General features: G+C 41.2%; 1 protein-coding gene across 1 annotated transcript in view; it reads left to right on the forward strand.

Annotated features, from left to right (window-relative positions):
• Positions 1–5019: 5019 nt before the first annotated feature.
• TRPM6 (transient receptor potential cation channel subfamily M member 6) overlaps positions 5020–20495 on the forward strand; it is a 128895-nt gene continuing 113419 nt past the window's right edge. Inside the window, exon 1 of the mRNA XM_054031681.1 lies at positions 5020–5220. Within this exon, the coding sequence (XP_053887656.1) occupies positions 5020–5220 (201 nt within the window). The remainder of the gene's footprint in view (positions 5221–20495) is intronic.

Consider the following 20495-nt stretch of genomic DNA (forward strand, 5'->3'; position numbering starts at 1 on the left):
GGGATTAAAGTTACTTATTTATAAAAATAGCTTTTCAGTTCACCTTAGAGAATCAAAATATAAATACTATTAGAGGTCAATACCTGTATTCACATACACAACTGATATGCAAGTACGTGACTCCCTTTGACCTGTTCATGGGAGCACAATTTGAACAGCAGAGAGCAGAATTTCACCTGCAGTGTGTTACAAATTCTATTAAAAAACTGGAAAAAAGAAAAGCATCACTCAGCAAAACAGCAATGTTTCAACAGATAATTAAAAAGAGTATACAATGGGTTAAATCCTGGCCTCATATAAATCAGTGGGAAAGCTCCAGTTTATTTTTGTGGGGCCAGGATTTCACTCAAAGGATTTAATATGTTCCTAAGATCAGGAAAACTTAAATAGCATTCTCAAAAACAAAGTAGTTGGATTTCTTTTTTTTGTCAGTGATTGATCCATCTGTCTGCTAATTTATCTAAGATAAGTTTTTATGAGACAGCCACGACTGTAGTAACTGACATCTCAAAAAAATAAATAAATAAATACATAAGAATATAATAGCTTGCTCACTCTGTATCTCAGGATCAGGCTCTAAATTGCTTGTAAAATACTGATGGGAAGGTTGAATTTTGGGGGTTTGTTTTAGTGTTTTGTCTGGTTTTTGATGTATCTTTTTCTGTTCTAGACAGTTTTAACCACAATTAAATTATTTCCCATTACCTTGATTCTTTGTATTTTGTATTTATCCTTGATACAACTTAGTTTATTTTTGTGGCACAGTTACTAAAACCAAATATTTCTGTGCCACTCAAGAACTAGCAATTAATTGTTACAATATAACCATAGACAACAGGTACAACACAATTAATATGACATCTCATTACTTTAAAAGAGACCACTTTGCTCTCCATTCAGCAGGGACTTGAACTTGCAGACTCTGGAGGGCATGATGAGATTTTCCAATAATAATATATTTATGTCCATACTTTCAGCTCTTTGTATATAGTTGCACTTTAACAATTCAAGGAATATGGACTTGATCCTACAAGAAACCTAGGTACTAGGGGAGAACCCTTGAAGCTGTACACTATCCCATCTCATGAAGTTTGATCTTGCAAACTCTTCCTCCTGTGAGTAAGGACTATTCATTCCCATGAGCATAGGTTTGCAGGATCAGAACCATGGAGAGGTACTAGTACTGTATGTTTATTACAGAAAGGATAGTTGCAGAAAGCAAAGTTCTAAATATTAAACTTCATTTTTTACAGTTTTAAAACATGGATGGATTGCTCATAACAAATGGTGGGACCATTTGTGGCTGTGCTTTTGTGTTCAAGAGTTAAAGGTGCTTCCAAGTTTGTCCTCTTATGTTAGGATTTACCTGGGCAGCTGTGATCATTTTTAGATAACTTTTATTATTTTTGTAAAGAAACAAATGCAGTTATGTTTTTTAAATGTTTAAATGAATTCCAAAATATTTTGTAGACTCAGACTCAAAAAAAGTTTAACAAAACATTAACTTTTACCTCTAATGACAAATATTGAAAGTGCTGCTGATCAGTATCACGGTTTGGATGTTCTTGGTCCATGTAGAGATGTCTGGCAGCAACAACGTGTTAACTACTGCTGTGTGAAGTGAATTTTCAGCTAATACACTTAGTTATATTTACTCATTCAACAGCTAGGTGAACATTAGAACTAATTAAAATTAACTTTAAAAAAGTTCTAGGTATCACAAGGAAAGACAAAGCAAATTCAGGTTTGTTTGTTTTTTTTTAAATATATTCCAAATTACATCTGGGTAAATATTGAAGAAAAATTTACAAATAAAATATTTGCAGAATTCATATACACAAATATTTTTGAATTATTCACCTGGCTCTATAGACCTGATTCATCAAAACTCTTAAGCATGTGCAAAATCTCATTGAAATCAAAACTCAAGCATGCGCTTTAATGCTTTACTAAATGAGGGCCTAAACAGTATTTATCAGATAATGTAGGGGGAAAATTACATTTTGATTAACTTTATTTGACCAGTTCTATCCCTGTTCCCAATATAACAACTTTTTGCATTACATTAAGATTGTGTAATGTATTTTAATGATGATAAAATGGTGTGTGTGTATGAGATATATTGCATTATGAAAAGTTTATGAATATAATTACCATTACATATATAAAGTTAACAGACCACTTTTATAGGAGTAATGGTGTAATCCTGTTTCCTGGACAAATTTCAATCTGAACATTACACTCTACCTTAGAATTCTGCCTGTCGTCTATCCTGAATCAGGGCCTAGAGGATTAAAGATTTTCAAATGAGGGTTCATAGATGTAGAGATGAAGAAAGGAACCACATAGACAATTGTTACCAATAATTATTTTGTTCCTCATTCTTGTCTTCACCTCAACCCTTATTCTCTGCCCAAGTACGTAGGAAAAGGTGAAAGCTAGAGAGAGACTTGTAAAACCCTATTTCCAAAGCTTGTGTTCGGGGAGGAAGAAACATGTTGGGAGTTCCTTATATAGCAGCTTTGTATGTATGTCAGAGTTGGGTGTTGGCTCTTTCAGCACAAAATTAAATATGGACATTCCTATAATAGATCTTGCCTGGCTAAAGCCAGGCTGGTGAAGTATCCTGGGTTTTATATATTTCCTGAACAATAGGCTTGATCCATCAGATCATAGTGGACATATGTATGTTCCAGATATGGCATGGAAACAAGTGGATATTAGTCTCCCTAAAATCATCTTTGTTTTGAAGAGAAGTTCTTATACCCTTAACAAAGCCGGAAAAGAACATCTGCTGTTCTCAGACTTATCTTTTTGGTTCAGTTCTGATTGTATGCTATCTGGATTGTGGTCAAAAGAAGATACTGCACTCATGTGGAATCTCAGAAGCAGGGAATGTGGCACTCTGAAGACTCGAAGTCCCTGGCTAAGCTCACCTATTGTAAATGTTATTGCTGCTAGTAATACCTTACAGATAAGAAATTATACATTGAAGACAAAAATGGGTAAATGAGCTCTCTGGTCTACAGGTGAGTCCCATTGAAATAGGATTGATTGATTTTCTAGGAAAATTGTAATAGGAACATCTCAGTAATTCAGACACAAGGAGATAATGTGGTAAAAGGGTAGAATATGCATAGATTCCTGATGGTTAAAATGATAGTTAAGTGGTCTCTGAGGGTATGTCTACACTGCAATAAACACTTGCAGCTGGCCCATGTCAGCTGACTTATGCTCACAGAGCTCAGGCTGCAGGGCTGTAAAATTGTAGTGTAGATGTTCAGGCATGGGCTGACCCAAAGCCTGGGCTCCAGCCCAGGCCCAAACATTTACACTGCAGTTTTATAGCCTTGCAGCTCAAGCCCCACAAGCCTGAGTTAGCTGATGTGAGGTTAGAGCTATCCTGAGGTACCAAATATTGGGTCTTTAGAAAATCCTTGTATGTGATATTGGTGAATATGGTGGTAAAGTTTACAACAGAGTTAAGGTGATTGTGTTGGTGGAGTATACTACAAAAGATATTTTATTTTTATGCAATTAGTACTAGAGAGAACCCACACTGAGCCCTGTCCAATGCCAGGGAAAACACAAAATCTGTCATGTCTGAAAGAATTTATATAGTTTGTAATGAGGTGTGAGAAACATGGAATTGTGAAAATGCCAAATGCCCTCTGTCCTTCACTGAAATGAACACAGGCAGATGTGTGCTCCTGCTTGGACGCACAATGAAGCCTATGGGGATCTATGAGGGTGCTAGAGTATACCTGTGCATAACTCATTGCAGAGCCAGGACCTACATTATAGGCATTGCTAGTAGCATTGTCTGTTACTAAAGTTGTCCAACACTTCCCATTGTAAGACCCAGTTTATAGGTTTACCAAAATTTAACTGTTTGGGCTGAAAATTTCCATGCTAGGTGTGTGCCTCAGGCTGAATTTATGTATTTATGTATTCCTTACTTGCATCTGAAGAAGTGAGGTTCTTACCCAGGAAAGGTTTCAGAGTAGCAGCCGTGTTAGTCTGTATCCGCAAAAAGAAGAACAGGAGCACTTGTGGCACCTTAGAGACTAACAAATTTATTAGAGCATAAGCTTTCGTGGACTACAGCCCACTTCTTCGGATGAAAGAAGTGGGCTGTAGTCCACGAAAGCTTATGCTCTAATAAATTTGTTAGTCTCTAAGGTGCCACAAGTGCTCCTGTTCTTCTTTTTTACCCAGGAAAGCTTATGGTCCAAATACTTCTGTTAGTCTTAAAGGTGCCACAGGACCCTCTGTTGCTTTTTACAGATTCAGACTAACACAGCTACCCCTCTGATACTTTTTCTTTGAGATGCTTTAGCACCGCCATGGTTAGGAGTAAAAACTTGAAATTTGGCAGGGGGTTGCCTATGGGTACCTGATATAGAGGGTTACACAATTAAAAAAAAAAATCTTTTATGTCATTGCTCTCTTGTACAGCTCTGTGTTACTTAACAACCAGCTCTGGTAGCGCTGGGAAAGTGAGAGGAAAAAGTAGCAAAAATTTTGATTTTTTTTTTTTGTTTTTATTTTTCAAAAATTTGAAACTTCGTGGGATTTTTTTGGAACCTCCTCCCACTCAAACCTAGTTTTACACCTACCTCGTTCTTCGTGAAATTTTGATTTTATCCCTAAACTGTAACTGCTTTTTCAAACACTCAACTCCCCCTCTCCCCTAAAAAAAAAAAAAAAAAGCCCTCCCCTGCTTATACTTCATAATAGCAACGCGATGCTTCAGGGTGTGGCATGCTGGGATGGTTGTGGCAGGAGGCGCAGCAAAGACACTTCAGCATGGATGCACACCGTGACCTTGCTGTGACTCATTGCTAAACTGCTGTGCAAATGAGCCACAACTTGTTCTGTGAGCGCCCTGCAGAGCCTTCTGATTGAAGATGAGCCATAAAGAGAGATTGAGTCCCTGATAAGGGGAGTGGAACATTAACCACCCCTTCTCCAGCAGTGGTCCAAGGATCAAGTCTTTATGGAGCCCGGCAGGAGGAGATGGAGATGCCCTCTTGGAGGGACCTCCTCTTCTCGCAGCTAGGCTCAGTGTGCAGGAGCAGCAGGCGGGTAGGGGGATGGCGGCACCCTGGTCACGAAGGGCTGTCAGAGGGGGATGAGCACAGAGACCTGCAAACCAGTCCAGATTCCCACCCCCCGACGAGCAGGAGGAAGCAGGGCGAGATGAAAGTCCCGCTGAAGGTAAGGCGAGTCCCGCCGTCCCTTGGGGGCAGAGGGAGGGGGCGTGTTAGGCTGCGATCCTTAATTGTCCTCTTCTTCAGCTTCTCCTCCCTGGTCCTAGGGCTCGCCTGCTTCCTCCAGGTTCTGCTGCTGCCACCTCTGCCCTTAACCCTTTACAAGTTGACCTACGTTCCAAGCGATGTAAAGTTGTTGCAGGCACCCCCCAGCCCAGCTGCTTTAGGCAGCACCAGGGAGGGAACGTGGGTGCGGCTTAATTTGCTTTGATGTGATTTATTGTTTCTTGAAAGCTTCTCTCTCTCTCTCTCTCTCTCTCCACCCCCCCAGTTCATTTTAATATCGGGGGGGGGGGGAGGGAGGAAGGTTCTGTTACTGCTCTATGTTTTGCTACAATGAGCCATGCATTGTGGGTGTAAAGTGTATGTTTGGCGTTATCAAAATGGATTTACACAGACTGAACCCTGGGGGTCGCAGAGAAACGATCCCCCAACCATCCCGTGGCAGGGATGGAGATGAGGACAGATTTGAAGGGATTTTGAAGAAACGCAGCCTTTAATCAGACAAAACTCCCATTGACTTAAATGGGGCTCTCCTCCGAGTAAGGAATGGATATCCGGCTCCCTAGAGCAGTTGACCTAATGGATCTACAATGCCTTTAGATAAGATTTTTTTTTTTTTGCGCTAGTTGGGGATATTACCTGCTGTTTAATGAGTAGCTGTGTTTAATGAGTAACGTTTACATTCATTTAGCTTGAAAGTGAAAAATGACATGGGGGAGAGAATGGGTTCCTTGGGTCTCCATGCTGTGAGAGAAAACATTAAACTCAAGCATATTTAAATGTAAATCACTTTTCATGTTTTTTTTTAAATAGTTTTGGTTTATGTTTTTTGATGCTAATGATTGTAGATTTTTGTAGATATGGACTTGTACCATCAGATCCCCATTTTTTAAATTTAATTTAATATTTGTATTGTGGTAGTAGCCAAAGGCCTCAAACAAAATCGATGTTTCATTACACTAGTACTGTACAACAGTATTCCCAAGCCCATGTATTCAAATATCCTGAGTCAGGCACCAAAAAATCTTGTGGTTTTACACAATATAAAAATTGCCTTCTGGTTTTTGAGCTATTAGAATTTCAATTTTCTGTGCAACTGTGATTTCTAGAAATGACTTTAAAAATAAGAGGTGAGTCGCATGCTTCCAGGATCTGTGGCTTTAAGAAAAACACATATCATGCAGGTTTCAGAGTGGTAGCTGTGTTAGGCTGTATTGGAAAAACAATGAGGCATCCTCGTGGCACCTTAGAGACTAACAAATTTATTTGGGTATAAGCTTTTGTGGGCTAAAACCCACTTCATCAGATGCATGGAGTGGAAAATACAGTAGGCAGATATAAATACACAGCACATGAAAAGATGGGAGTTCTCTTACCAAGTGGGAGGTGAGTGCTAATGAGGCAATTCAATTAAGGTGGAAGTGGGCTATTCTCAACAGTTGACAAGAAGAGGTGAATACCAAGGGAGGAAAAATCACTTTTGTAGTGCTAATGAGGCCAATGTAATCAAGGTGGCCCATTTCAAACAGTTGACAAGAAGGTGTGAGTATCAGCAGGGGAAAATTAGTTTTCGTAGTGACCCATCCACTCCCAGTCTTTATTAAGTCCTTATCATGCAGTTTGAGTTGGTGACATGCTATACAGACCCATCTGAAGGGATTGTGCTTGTGATCTATTGTTGAAGGATGCGAAACAGTGTCAGTTCATGAAATTCAGTATTGTTTGTAGCCACTAAGATGAGAGATATATCTGCAGTCAAATATGATGCCTTTGTGCAAACAATCATGTGTGTGAATCAGGAGCGCCGCCAGCTTTTTTGCCGCCCTAGGTGGCGGAAGGTCCCGCCCCCAAAATACTGCCCCCGACAGAGGCGGCGGAAGGTCCCGCCCCCAAAATGCTGCCCCCGACAGAAGCAGCGAAAAGTCCCGCCCCCGACAGAGGCAGCCGAAGATCTGGTCGCCACGGTCGCCGGCCCCCAAATGTTAGTGCCCTAGGTGACCGCCTAGGTCACCTAATGGGTTGCACTGGCCCTGGTGTGAATATAATTTTAAAAGTATAAAATAAATCTTCTTGAACACCAGTAAAAATGGGGCCAACACTTTTACATCTTAGGTCTCTAAAGTTATTCCGCTAAATTCACATCTGGGCACCTAAATAAGGGCTGATTTTCAGTGGTGCAGTGCAGTACAGCTCTCATGGAAATGAATGGGAGTTGTAGTTCTCAGCACTTCTACAATCAGCTTACTTTTATTTAGGAGCTTAAATATGGCTTTAGGGGTCTAACTTTTAAGTATCTAAGATTGGAGTTATTGGCTATGGTTTAATTATTTTTAATGGAAAGACATTTGGTGTTTTCAAACCAATTTACTGAATTCCTTTTGAATTGCTTGTGGTATATTATAACAATCTGGGAACCTACTGTGTTTATCTGAAATGATCAGGATCCACATAGTGGCACTTTAGAGCATTTGCTGCTTATCACATTGTTAAACTTCATCATAGATTTCCACCACAACTTCAACCCATCCATTAAACTGTCTCTAGAACACTCCCATGTTAACTCAACTTCCTGGACCACACCACAATCAGCTTCAACAATGGAACCCTACAGGCAACTATCCACCAGAAACCCACAGATCACCACACCTACTTTCATAGATCCAGTAACCAGCCCAAACACACCTAGCAATTTGTTATTGACAGCCAGGCACTGGGATACCATAGAATATTTTCCAAAGAGGAAGTCCGGGATACACACCTTAATGCACTTAAAACTGCCTTTACCAAACAAGGACACTCCACCACAGAAGTAGATCACATCGTGGAATGGGCCACCTAATACACCGAGAAAACCTGTCTCAATACAGAAATGAAATCCTCTCCAATGGCCCACCTGTGGTTGTCTCCTACCATCCCACCTATATGGGGTATCATTAAACATTCACAAGCTACACTTGATGGGAACCATATCCTGAAAGAAATCTTTCCTGAGGTTCCCCTTCTGGCCTTCAAACAACCCCGGAAACCTTTCTAACATAGGGGTTCTCAAACTGAGGGGCCTGACCCCTTAGGGGGGTCACAAGCTGTCAGCCTCCACCCTCAAGCTCTGCTTCGCCTCCAGCATTTATAATAGTGTTAAATATAAAAAAGTGTTTTTAATTTATTGGGGGGAGAGGGGAGTCACACTCAAAGGCTTGCTGTGTGAAAGGGGTCACCAATACAAAAGTTTGAGAGCCACTGCTCTAACATCATCATAGAAGCAAGCTCCCCACAAACCAGGACATGCCAACTTAAAGTGGCACCAGGTTGTACCAGTACAACAGATAGAAAAACCCGCAGACACATCTCCTCTGCTACAATGATCAACACCCTCCACAACACACCTTACGAGATCCATGGGTCCTACAAATGCCTATCCAACATGTGGTATACCTCATCCAGTGCACTAAATGCTAACAGACCACTTCACCTTGAATGGTTAGTCCCTTGAAATATGTACTAGTCTGTTCTGTTCCACCTCCTATTTAGCTGTAACATTCTGAGTACAATTCCCAGACCTGGACAAACTTCTGTTGGTGGAAGAGACAAGTTTTTCAGCTTACACAGAGTAGTCCGTACCAGATGTTAAAGAGGAAGTGTAGGATATCTTGTAGTGAGCAGTTCTGTGAAAAGGAATTTTTTCCCCCTTAACACACTCTCTCCTCAACCAATTTTATAAAATCATAGAAATGTAGGGCTGGAAGGGGCTTTGAGAAGTCATGAAGTCCAGCCCCCTGTGCTGAAACAGGACCAATTATACCTAGGCTAGCCTTGACATGTGCTTGTCCAATGTGTTCTTAAAAATCTGGGATTCCACAATCTCCTTTAGAAGCCAATTTTTTTCCCCCTAGTATCACAGGCGCTGACTCCGTGGGTGCTCTGGAGTTGGAGCATGCACAGGAAAGAAATAGTTGGTGCTTAGCTCCTCTCCCTTCCCCCGAGCACCTCCCACCAGCCGGGATTAGCTGTTCAGTGACATGCAGGAGGCACTGAGGGGGAGGGGGCAGAATGGGGCAGGAGTGGGAAGAGGCAGGGCAAGGATGGGGTAGAGGGGGGCCTGGCGTAGAGCAGGGGTCAAGCACCCCCAGGGAAATTAGAACGTTTGCGTCTATGTGTAGGATTTCTTTTTTATTTTGAGGTCATTAAAGAGCTCCTGATGGCCTCTTATATTCTTCCTATCTTTCCTTTGCAATAGGATAGTTTACAGTTGTGCCTTAATATTGTATCCTTGAGAAACTGCCAGCTCTCCTGAACTCCTTTTTCCCTTAGATTTCCTTCCCTTGGGACTTTACCTAACAGTTCTCAGAGTCTGTTTAAAGCCTGCTTTTTTGAAGTCCATCATTCTTACCATAGGTGCCGACTTCCCCTCTTTCTGTGGGTGCTTGACCCACCTCTGCGCTGGGGCCCGCTCCCACTCCACCCCTTCCATGAGGCCCTGCCCCTTCTCTGCCTCTTCCCACCGCTTCCCCAAAGTCCCCCCCAACTCTGCCCCCTCCCTGCCAATATTCCAACTCCTTCCCCAAATCTCTGCCCGGGCCCCACCTCTTCCCTTCCTCCTCTCCTGAGTGCGCCATGTTCCCGCTCCTCCACCTTCCTCCTGGAGCGTGCTAATGCTGCCAAACAGCTGTTTGGGGGTGGCCAGGCAGGAAATGTTGGGAGGTAGGTGGAGGAGCAGGGGGGAAGGAGAAGGTGGGGTGAGGAGGGGGGGGGGAGCTTGCTGCTGGTGGATGCAGAGCACCCACTAATTTTTCCCCATGGGTGCTCCAGCTCCGGAGCATGCACAGAGTCGGTGCCATTGGTCCTTACTTTACTGGTCTCATTCTTTTCTTTCCTTAGAATCTCAAAATCTGTCACTTCACAATCATTTTCACCCAAATTAACTTCCACCTTCAGATTTGCTACCAATTTCTCCCTGTTGGTCAGAATCGAGCCTAAAATGGCTGCCTCCCAGTTTCTTCTTCCACTTTCTGAAACAAAAAGTTATCCCCAATACATTCTAAGAACTTATCAGAAATTTTGTGTGTTGCCGTATTACTTTTCCAACTGATGTCTGGTAGATAAAATTCCCCATTGCTACCAGTTCATGTGGCTTGGATATTTCTGTTATTTGTTCTAGAAATGCCTCATCCGCCTCCTTCCTGATTTGGTAGTCTATAGTAGACCTTTACCATGATGTCATCCCTATTTTTTATCCATTTTATCTTTACTCAGAGTCTTTCAACTGGTCTGCCTTTGACCTCATTCTGGACCGCAGAGCAAGTAATTATATTCTTGATGTATAGTGTAACACCTCCTCCCTTTTTATCCTGCCAGTCCTTCCTGAAAAAGCTACATCCCTCTATACCACTATTTCAGTCATGTGACTTATCCCACTAAGCCTCTGTGATGCCAATTAAGTCATAATTTAGCTTGTGTGCTAATACTTCCAGTTTTTCTTGTTTATTCTCCATACTCCTTGCATTTGTATATAGACATCTGAGCTGTTGAGCAAATTCCCCCACTGATTTCTCCTTTGTTGCTCCTATGATCCTATTGTAATTTTTCATGTCTCCCCTCTCCCCAGCATTTAGTCCTCTGTTAATGTAGCAAAGAGTCCTGTGGCACCTTTATAGACTAACAGATGTATAGGAGCATGAGCTTTCGTGGGTGAATACCCACTTCTTTGGATGCATGTCGACATGCATTCGAAGAAGTGGGTATTCACCCACGAAAGCTCATGCTCCTATAGTCTGTTAGTCTATAAGGAACCACAGGACTCTTTGCTGCTTTTACAGATCCAGACTAACACGGCTACCCCTTTGATCCTCTGTTAATGTCACCTAGGGTAACCAGGCAGCAAGTGTGAAAAATCAGGACGGAGGTGGGGGGTAATAGGAACCTATATAAGAAAAAGCCCCAAATATTGGGACTGTCCCTATAAAATCAGGACATCTGGTCACCCTAATGTCATCTGTTTTATACTTATGCTTTTGTCACCTGTCCCCTTTTAACCTAGTGTAAAGCTGTCCTCACTAGGTTGGCAAGTCATTGTGTGAAGATGCTCTTCCCCTTCTCTTTAAATGTATCTATGTAGCTGTCAGGGTTAGGGAGAACAAAGGAAGACAATAGGAGTTTAAAATATTTATTTTCTGTGTCTGTGACAATCCAGGTGAAAGTATAAAGGTCTAATAATAGTTTTAGAGATAACCAAAGTGTATGGGTCAATATTCTTTCTGTCCATAAAACAAAGTCTGATCTCACTAAATCTGTGTCTGGGTGCATGTGCACACTATTGCAAAGTACATACAGGATTTCACATTTAGCCTTGGGTAAATCTTCTAAAAGCCCCATTTTCAAAAGTGACACTTACGCCCCTAGGAGCCTCAGTCCCATTGAAAATCAATGAAAGCTAAGGTCCTAAGTCTCCTTTGAAATTGAGACTAGTCACCTAAGTCACTTAAACATTTTTGAAATTTTTACCCCTTGTTTCTGTTCAGATGCACCATTTTAATTAACAATGTGTTTTGAAATGACTTAGCTAAACCAGTGCAAAACACAGTGTGAACACTCTTAATTCAATTTAAATTTTATATTGATGTATACTGATTTAGCTTAATTTAATCACTTGTATATAATATATTATTTACATAATATATTATATACATCAATCAAATTCAGAGTGCCACATTGTACTTTGCACTGGTATAATTAAATCATTGAAAAAACTGTTTTAAAGTTGAACCTGTGCAGCTTTGGAAGATAAACTGCCCTTTCTGGCAATGATTCTCTGTTGCCCTGTATCTTGTTTAGTTATTTTACACCAGCACAACATGAGTTCAAGGTAGGTATAAAGAACTACCCTATAGTGTCAGGCTACGTCCTCACTACGGGGGCGGGGTCAAATCGACCTCCGCGGCTCCCCCATCGATGGCGCTTACTCCTACCTATGCTGGTGGAGTAGAAGCTTCGATTCGGGGATCGATTGTCGCGTCCCGACGAGACGCGATAATTCGATCCCCGAGAGATCGATTTCTACCCGCTGATTCAGGCGGGTAGTGTAGACCTGCCCTTAGTAACTGAATAAGATGCAAGGCAAAAGAGAGTCTAATGTATTTGTAAAGAACTTTGGGATATCTTAAGTATTAAATGTACTAGGCAACAACAAATTCTATTCTGCTGTCATTCTGTTTTTCTCAGTTGCTTCTGTGTACCACTGTGGCTGCTGTCTTAACAAAACATAATAGATTTTAATAGTCCTAGGGCCAGGGCCAGATTCATCCCTGGATAGTGTTGGCTCTTGCTCTGTTAGTGCTCCAACAGGGGAAAGTCTGCCTATGGGAAGTTGCAATGATGAAATGTGGATTCAATTTCCTTACTGAAGTCAAGTACAGAAGAACCTAAAATATATAAACACCAGAGTTATGGACTGACTGGTCAACCAGACACCGTGTGAAACTGGAAGTAACCAATAAGGCAGCTATCCTTTTGTTCCAAAATATTGGAATGTAGTAGTGAGGCTGAAATATAACCAGACCTTCTCCATTTTCTAATAAGGAATACCTGGCCAGGGAAAGCAGTAGGGAATTCCTTCTGGGGAAGAAACAAGATAACAGAAGCTCTGTAGGGGCTGGGAGAAGGGGTCAAGAAGCAGAGGACTTCAGTGTTACCTGAGGGGGCAGAAGAACTATTAGTGTGGGCATTTGATTTGGGCTTTAAGTTGGGCCTTTTTGTTATTCCAGAAGGGGAGTGAACTGTTACATGACTTGGCTGGAGGGCTGAGCCATAGAAAACCAAAAGAGGAGGTTGGGAGACGATGCAAGTTGGGACTTACCATTGCAGGCAACAAAGTGACCAGTGGGTGAGATGGAGGGAGATATGAAAGGCAAAGTCTTTGCAATGCTACATGCAGGGATGAGTGGGTGCCCTGGAGATGAGGGTACACCTTTGCATCCCTCCTGGGATGGAGAAGGGTGGGCTGGGGCAAATAAGTGTAACTTTTTTTTTTACCTCTGTCAGCTTTGGAGAACTGCCCCCCCCATCACCCTTCTTCTTTCATCCTTAACCCAGGGTGCTAGGCACTGTACAAACAACATACCAAAAGATAATCTTTTCCTCAAGGAACTTACAGTAAGACAAGGGGCTACAAGGTGGTTACAACAAAGAAGTGGAGGGAGCATAAGAAAACAGGGACAGTTATGATCAATGTGACTTGATTACTGATATGATAATATTGATACTTAAGTAAACATAACTATACTTTTGTTCCAAAATATTGGAATGTAGTAGTGAGGCTGAAATATAACCAGACCTTCTCCATTTTCTACTATTAGTTGGGGGATAATCGGCTGATTATAAAATAGCACAAACCACTGTGACATTTGTATAACTGTCTTTGTAAGGGGTTGGTGTGAGTTACCTTGTAACCCCCTGCCTCAGTGAGGGAGGACTTGTTGGAACTAAACTGTATGTCATCTTCATGACATTCCAGTCTGTTAGCTGTCCTCCCCCTCCCCCGCATCTCCTCAAAAGCTCTGCCAGCCTCTGTTTTGCCTTGCAGGTTAACCTTAGGTGCACTCTGACCCCAAACCTCATTAAAAAGCGTTCCTCTGAAGTACCTAGCCCCTGTCACTGGACACTCCCAGAAATTACCAAATCTGCTGTCTGCAAAGCGACAGTATAAACACCACCCTGTTAGATCAGCTGGGGATCAGCAATTTAATATATTGCACTGTGATGAACTTATAGTAAAACCAAGAATAAGTTTACTAAAAAAGAACAGAGCTTAAGTGATACTAAGCAAAGGTAATAGAAACTGAAAATAGTTACAAATAAAACAAAAGTATAATACACTTTCTAGAGATTAAAATTTAACAGGCTACAATCCTTGTCTAAGGCAATTTTTCCCATAAAGCCACCTCTCAGCATCACCAACCCACTTGACTGGGGATCCACCATTCATGAACACAGAAAATGCTGACTTCTTTGTTCCCTCAGTGATGGATAACCACATGTCTCTCTCCCTCCCCCTACCTTTATAGTTCAGTAAACCTTTGAAAAATATTCTTGCTGTTGGTTCCCACAGTGCTGGTGCCAGGTACTCTTTTCTCATCCTCTTGTTATTTTGCTTTTCCTATTGAGTTTAGATGCAAATGTTAGATCCCATTGGCTTTGGCCTACCCTGCTCCATTTACATTCCAGACTTAGGCAGACAGGCAAATCAAAATTCCTTTGTCTGGACAAACTTGTTTACCAAGCTTGCCTTGTTTCATGGTTTGAGCATATTTTAGTACATACCCACAACTTTTTAATTGTTACCTGTACGTACACCACACAATGATTAGGATGACCAATATAAGTTTTCATTTCATCCCTTACATAACATTGTTTATAGATAAATACCAAGACAACAATGTGTTAGGTATAGTGAGTTTGTGAGGCCTGATAGGCATTGCTGCTACATGACAGTGAACTCTTTACCAGTGGGCATTGAGGGGCTCTTAGGGTCAGAGTTGGAACTTAAGGAATTTTGTTGACTCCACAGAAAAGTAAGAATCTAGCTTGCTTCCTCTTAACTGTGCTGATTCTGCAAGACCAACAAAAGTAAAGACTACTAAAAATATGTATTATCGATTATTTTATTTAATGAAATGTTGTTATTACAGCCCCCAGTCAGGATAGGGGCTCCATTGTTGTAGATGGAGTACAAACACACAGGAAGACTTTGTTGCTGCTCTAAAGAGCTCATAAACTAAGGCCTGGTACAGGCACAATTCCTGTACCAGCATAATTATTAAAATTAATGGCATGACTTTTTTTTAACCAATAGTTATATCAGGACAAGCCCTTGTATGGATGCAGTAATACCGGTATAAAGATGTCCTATACTGGTATATTTATTCCTCTTCCCTATAGTGATACAACTACATCATCCAAAAGAGGGTTGTATCACTTTACTGGGGGACAGGGCCTATGGCCTTACATTCCTAAGTCACTTTGGAAAATGGGACTTAGGCACTTAAATTGCTTAGGTGTTACAGGATGATTGGCCCCTTGAAGAAGGAATGGGTCCTGTTCACTTGTGAGTAATTAGCCACCTCCCAATAGGGCCTGATAGAAAGCACCTGGCATCTCTAAAAACCCAAGAGGCAGTTCAGACAGGGAGGAAGATGATGTAGGAAGGAGCAGCAGCTGCTGGGAACTGTTGAGGGTTCCTTGGAGCAAGCTGCTAGCTCTGAACTTGCTCTTTCCTGCCCCCCCCTCAAAAAAAGAGTAGGAGTTGGGAGCTGCTGGGGGGGAAGTGTTAGTGCACAGAAAGAACAGGAGAGAGTTGACTGGCTGGGGCTGCGGAACCTTACCAAGCAGCAGGGCCGGCTCCAGGCACCAGGTTGGCAAGCAGGTGCTTGGGGCGGCCACTCCTGAGAGGGGCGGCAGGTCCTTCGCTCCGAGCAGGAGTGAGGGACCGTCCGCCAAATTGCCGCTGCAGATCGCAATCGTGGCTTTTTTTTTTTTTTTTTTTTTTTTTTGGGGCTACCTGGGGCGGCCAAAACCCTGGAGCCGGCCCTGCCAAGCAGAAGGCTTGTGCAGTGGCCCCCAGGTAAAGGGGAAGATCTGGCTTAGCCAGGGGCAGGCTGAATTCAAGTGAAGAGGGTGATTCTGGAGGAATTCAGCAGGGATGAGACTTGCAGGCGAAGGAAGCCTAGAGAATGGAATGCTGTGGGGAGCCTGCTCACAGAGGTCCTGAGATGAGATTTGTGGCGGGAGAGTTGTAAGACGCTTGGAGAATGGCCAGCAGGGTGGAGGCCCTGGAATAGGGCACAAGTATCATGGAACAAGGATTGTGACCTCTCAGGTAGATGACCTGAAGAGGTGGGGTCCTGGGAGACGGATGACAGAACTGGTGAACTGTTCTTTCTTAGCTTGTTTTATTTTGGGATTTGTGAACGGTTTCACTTTGAGGGACCTACAAGTGGATGCACGTATATTAATAAATGATGCCTGGAAGAGGGGTTTTATTAAACTCTTAGAGGGACATCATTCCTTTCCTGGGCTGATGAGATGGCCAGTGGTCTGGTCTGTGAAGAAGAGGATGGGCAACTTGTCTGGCTTCAGGAAATGAAGCAAAGGAAACCATTGCAGATTGTGCTTGTTGTGCTGTGGTCAGCCACTTGAGGGTACCCTGTTTGACAAGAATTTTCAAAATTCTACTCGAAGGCCCATATCTTGTAATATGTATTGTGCAGGTGGACTGCTGTGCCTGTGTGGAGCACAAGGCTCAACAGATGAATGTTACAAACAACTGGAGGAAGGGGTTGGGAGAATGAGTGACAGGAATAAAATCGTGGTTACATAGGCTAACAATGTGCACAATTTGATGGCTCCAAATCATTTAAACTTTAATTATAATTAATCTACATTGAATCAGTACCTACTGTGCCATTTGACATTGCCCCCAATCAAAGTGACCCTCAGCTCAGTAATTATTTATGCCATTTAATTAGTGTGTATTTTGTTTTCTCCTTTGTCCCGGTCCCCAGCCACCTATCAGTCTTATGAATATTATGAGCTCCTCTTTTTATTTAAAAACAAAAAATCACAGAAGTTAAACAATTCCCATGACTCCTTATCCAGTCTCCTACTCTGCCTCTCTATAAGCCCCACACCCCAAGGTTGCTTTACCCATCTGGAGATAGGAGGGATTTCCTACCCTCTGCTCCTGTCCAAGAGGACAGACATGGGACAATTTAGGTGTCAGGTGAAAGAAGGAAGAAAGGTCTTTGTTGAAATGTTTTTGTTACTAAGAAATGAAGATTCAATATGACTCTGAATACATGCAAAGAACAAATCTTTTGAGGAAAAAGATGGTGCCAATTTCCTCATTGTCAATGTTTAGAACACAACAGTATTTTGAACAGCATGGGGGTGTATTATGGACTTCACTGGATACTAAAGCAGTGATTTTTAACCTTTTTTTCATTTGCTGTCCCCTAAAAAATTTCAAATGGAGGTGCAAACCCCTTTGGAAGTCTTTGACATAGTCTGCAGACTCCGAGGGGTCCATGGACCATAGTTTGAAAACCACTGGACTAAAGAAAGTGAAACACACAGAATTTGGCATGAAGATTGCTGACCATGATAATAGAAAGCTGTGACTAGTGAGGAAATGGGGGGGAACCACATAATGTCTATTGGTAAACTTTATTTGAAAAGCATAAACATACAAAACATGTTTTATAACACAGATAATAAAGTGATAGCCATATTTAACATAGTCTAATAAAAACAAACCATATAAGACTCACCCAGAAACTATATGTAAATTGCTGAATAAAGATAACTTTGAACTATCTGGTGAAGCCCAGTTCTTCTAAGAACAGTAGAGGGATAGCTCATGTTTAGTCTAAGACATCTAGGTAAAAATCCAGGTTGTTCGATCAGCTCTCCAGGAGTAGCTTCAAAAATAGCGTGTGTTGATTGGAACCTCTTTATATTATTGACTTCACCAAGGAAAGAGCCTTTGGGGCTTTGTGAATAGCCACCCTGAGCAAGATTTGGAATTTAGAAGAAGCAAGCATATTACTGGCTAGCTGAATAGTTGAACTCTATGCCCAAAGCATCAATACCCCAAGTCCTGACTGCATTTTGACTACACAGAAAAGCCACAGAAAACTACACAATCAGTCCAAAGCAGAGTGGATAATTTATACACTATCCAAATTTGCAAAAAACTCATAATCTGGAAATACTGATCTAAATTATAGATGGAGGGCCAAATCCTGCTTCCCTTGTTTTTATAGGAGTAGCCCTATGATTTCAAATGGAATACTCAGGCAGGATTTGATGAGGACATGCAAAATGAAAACTACACTTGCTTTCAAACTACCAATCTGAAAATTAATAAAGCACCACTTTTCATCATAGATTGACATATTTGAAAATATAGTGAATTAGTCAGCATTTCTTGACCTAAATGCAGTGCCTTTGCACCTTGCTAGTAGTATGGGGACCAGCTGTAAGTGTGTGTTAAATAATTAATTACAATGACTTTGAGAAATAATCGGTTTCTAAATTCTAGCTGCCAAATCCTGCAGTCCTTTCTCAATTGTAAAATACGTGCAGTATTCTCTAGCTAATCTTTTTTTCTGATCATTCAGTGCAAGTCTAGATGCCTCATCAAAGCATTAACTTAAGAAACAGAGCTCAGTAAACATTATGGGCCAGATCCTTAGCTGGTGTAAATTGGCATAGACTGTTAATGCCAGCTGAGCATCTGGCTGTAAATGAAAATATATCAATATTTTTCATCTCCTTTAGCTCAGAAACTAGGGAGCTCACCTTCATTGAGAAGGATAGTTTCAAACCTATGTTTTATTTTTCCCAGTTTTAGTTTGGTTATATTTACTTTTTTGGTTGGTTGTGATTTTTGTTTATATTACTGTCTAAGGAACTAGACAGTGTCTCATGAGCATCAGAACATCACAAAATCTGTACTGCGTGTAGTTTAATTTATCTTATTTCAATGTGAAGACAATCTCAGAAGTTCAGATTTATTGCATTTTGTTTTAGCCACACTTCTTAAACCCGAATTCAGACGATCCTGCAACCCAAAGCTTTTAATTGTTGCTTATTATTGCTGTCTCTAACATGGAAATAACACAACCACTATATATATTTAAATTCTGTAGAAAGGCCTGAACATTTCATCACATAAATAAAAATTACATAATGTAGAAACATTTGTAGGGGCAAATTTTCAATTCTTTTCTGCTCCTTTTTGGTGCAGGGGGAAACTTACTTATTCCCTCAATCCAGTTTTGAAATTATTTAGTATTTGAAATGTATTATTGAGAGGTATAGCGAATGGTTTAGGAGAAGCTATTAAGAGTTCTGAAGTGGAATTTCACAATAGATGTGAATGCTGCTATAGGGGTTGGTGGGGACTCTGGGAATCGTATACCCTCTGACAGTTTCCCCAGCTTTAGAAGGAAATTCATTGATCATGCACCATTGAGGTAAATGGGAATTGTGCCATTGACCTTAATTGAAGCAGGATTGTATCTTTATGTCTGATCCAAAGCGCATTAAAGTCAATAGGATTTTTCCTATTGATATCTTCAGGCTTGGCTCATTGTGATTAGAATTAGTGTGGTCAGCTACCTGAGGACTAAGTTTTATGGGGTTGATTATTGCCATTATTGTTTTAATCACTGAAAAAAGTGGCTGTGTATTAAAGGAATGCAAATATGCCATGGGAAGTATCCAGAACATCTGGTCTCTATCTTTACCTTTTTTTTTTTTTTTTTTTTTAAGAGACGTACAAATCTAATGCTAGTTCAGAATGGGTTGGTGGTGTGACGTTGCTCTCCATATGTTTGATGGAAATATGCTAATGAATGTGAATATAATGTAACTGGAATATGCTTCATGCAAAAGGTCTCTTGTAAGGTATCATTACAAAGCTTATAGTCTACTGAGTGTGTTCATCATATTTATATGTATATATCATTCTTGTATCTAAAACTAGAAATATGAGGTATAACTCTGAAGTCCTATTGTAATTACGCAAAATGTGGGTCACTGATGGTGGTTTAAGACCTTGATGGCTCCCATTGACTAGGACAGTTGGTTGTAAATGACTGTGTTTACTTGCCAGCCTTCCTGCGTTCCTGTGAGTCAGGCTGGGAAGAATGAAGGCTTGGGGTTTCACAGGACATGTGACCATGTCACCTGGTACTGGAATCCATCTTAAACCTGGTGCTTTTCCATTTAGAAGGAGGGGTGGGAACTCAAGAAACAAAAGATTCCCGCCTTGTGCCAAAGCTATAAAAGGGGGGTGAAACAGAACAAAGGGGGCTGCCAGTCATGAGAAATCCCTGAATTATCACCTGAGCTGGAACTAACAAGGTCTGTACCAGGGGAAAGGATTGGGCCCAGACTAGGAAGGAGTCTAGTCTGTGAAAGAAGATTATTGGAACATCTCTGAGGGTGAGATTTACCTGTATTCAGTTTCTTAATGTATTAGGCTTAGACTTGTGTGTTTTGTTTTATTTTGCTTGGTAACTTACTTTGTTCTGTCTGTTATTACTTGAAACCACTTAAATCCTACTTTTTAAACTTAATAAAATCACTTTTGTTTATTAATGAACCCAGAGTAAGTGATTAATAGCTGGGGGAGCAACCAGCTGTGCATATCTCTCTGTCAGT

Source organism: Malaclemys terrapin, chromosome 6 (assembly GCF_027887155.1).
Source record: "Malaclemys terrapin pileata isolate rMalTer1 chromosome 6, rMalTer1.hap1, whole genome shotgun sequence".
NCBI classification, from domain to species: domain Eukaryota; kingdom Metazoa; phylum Chordata; order Testudines; family Emydidae; genus Malaclemys; species Malaclemys terrapin.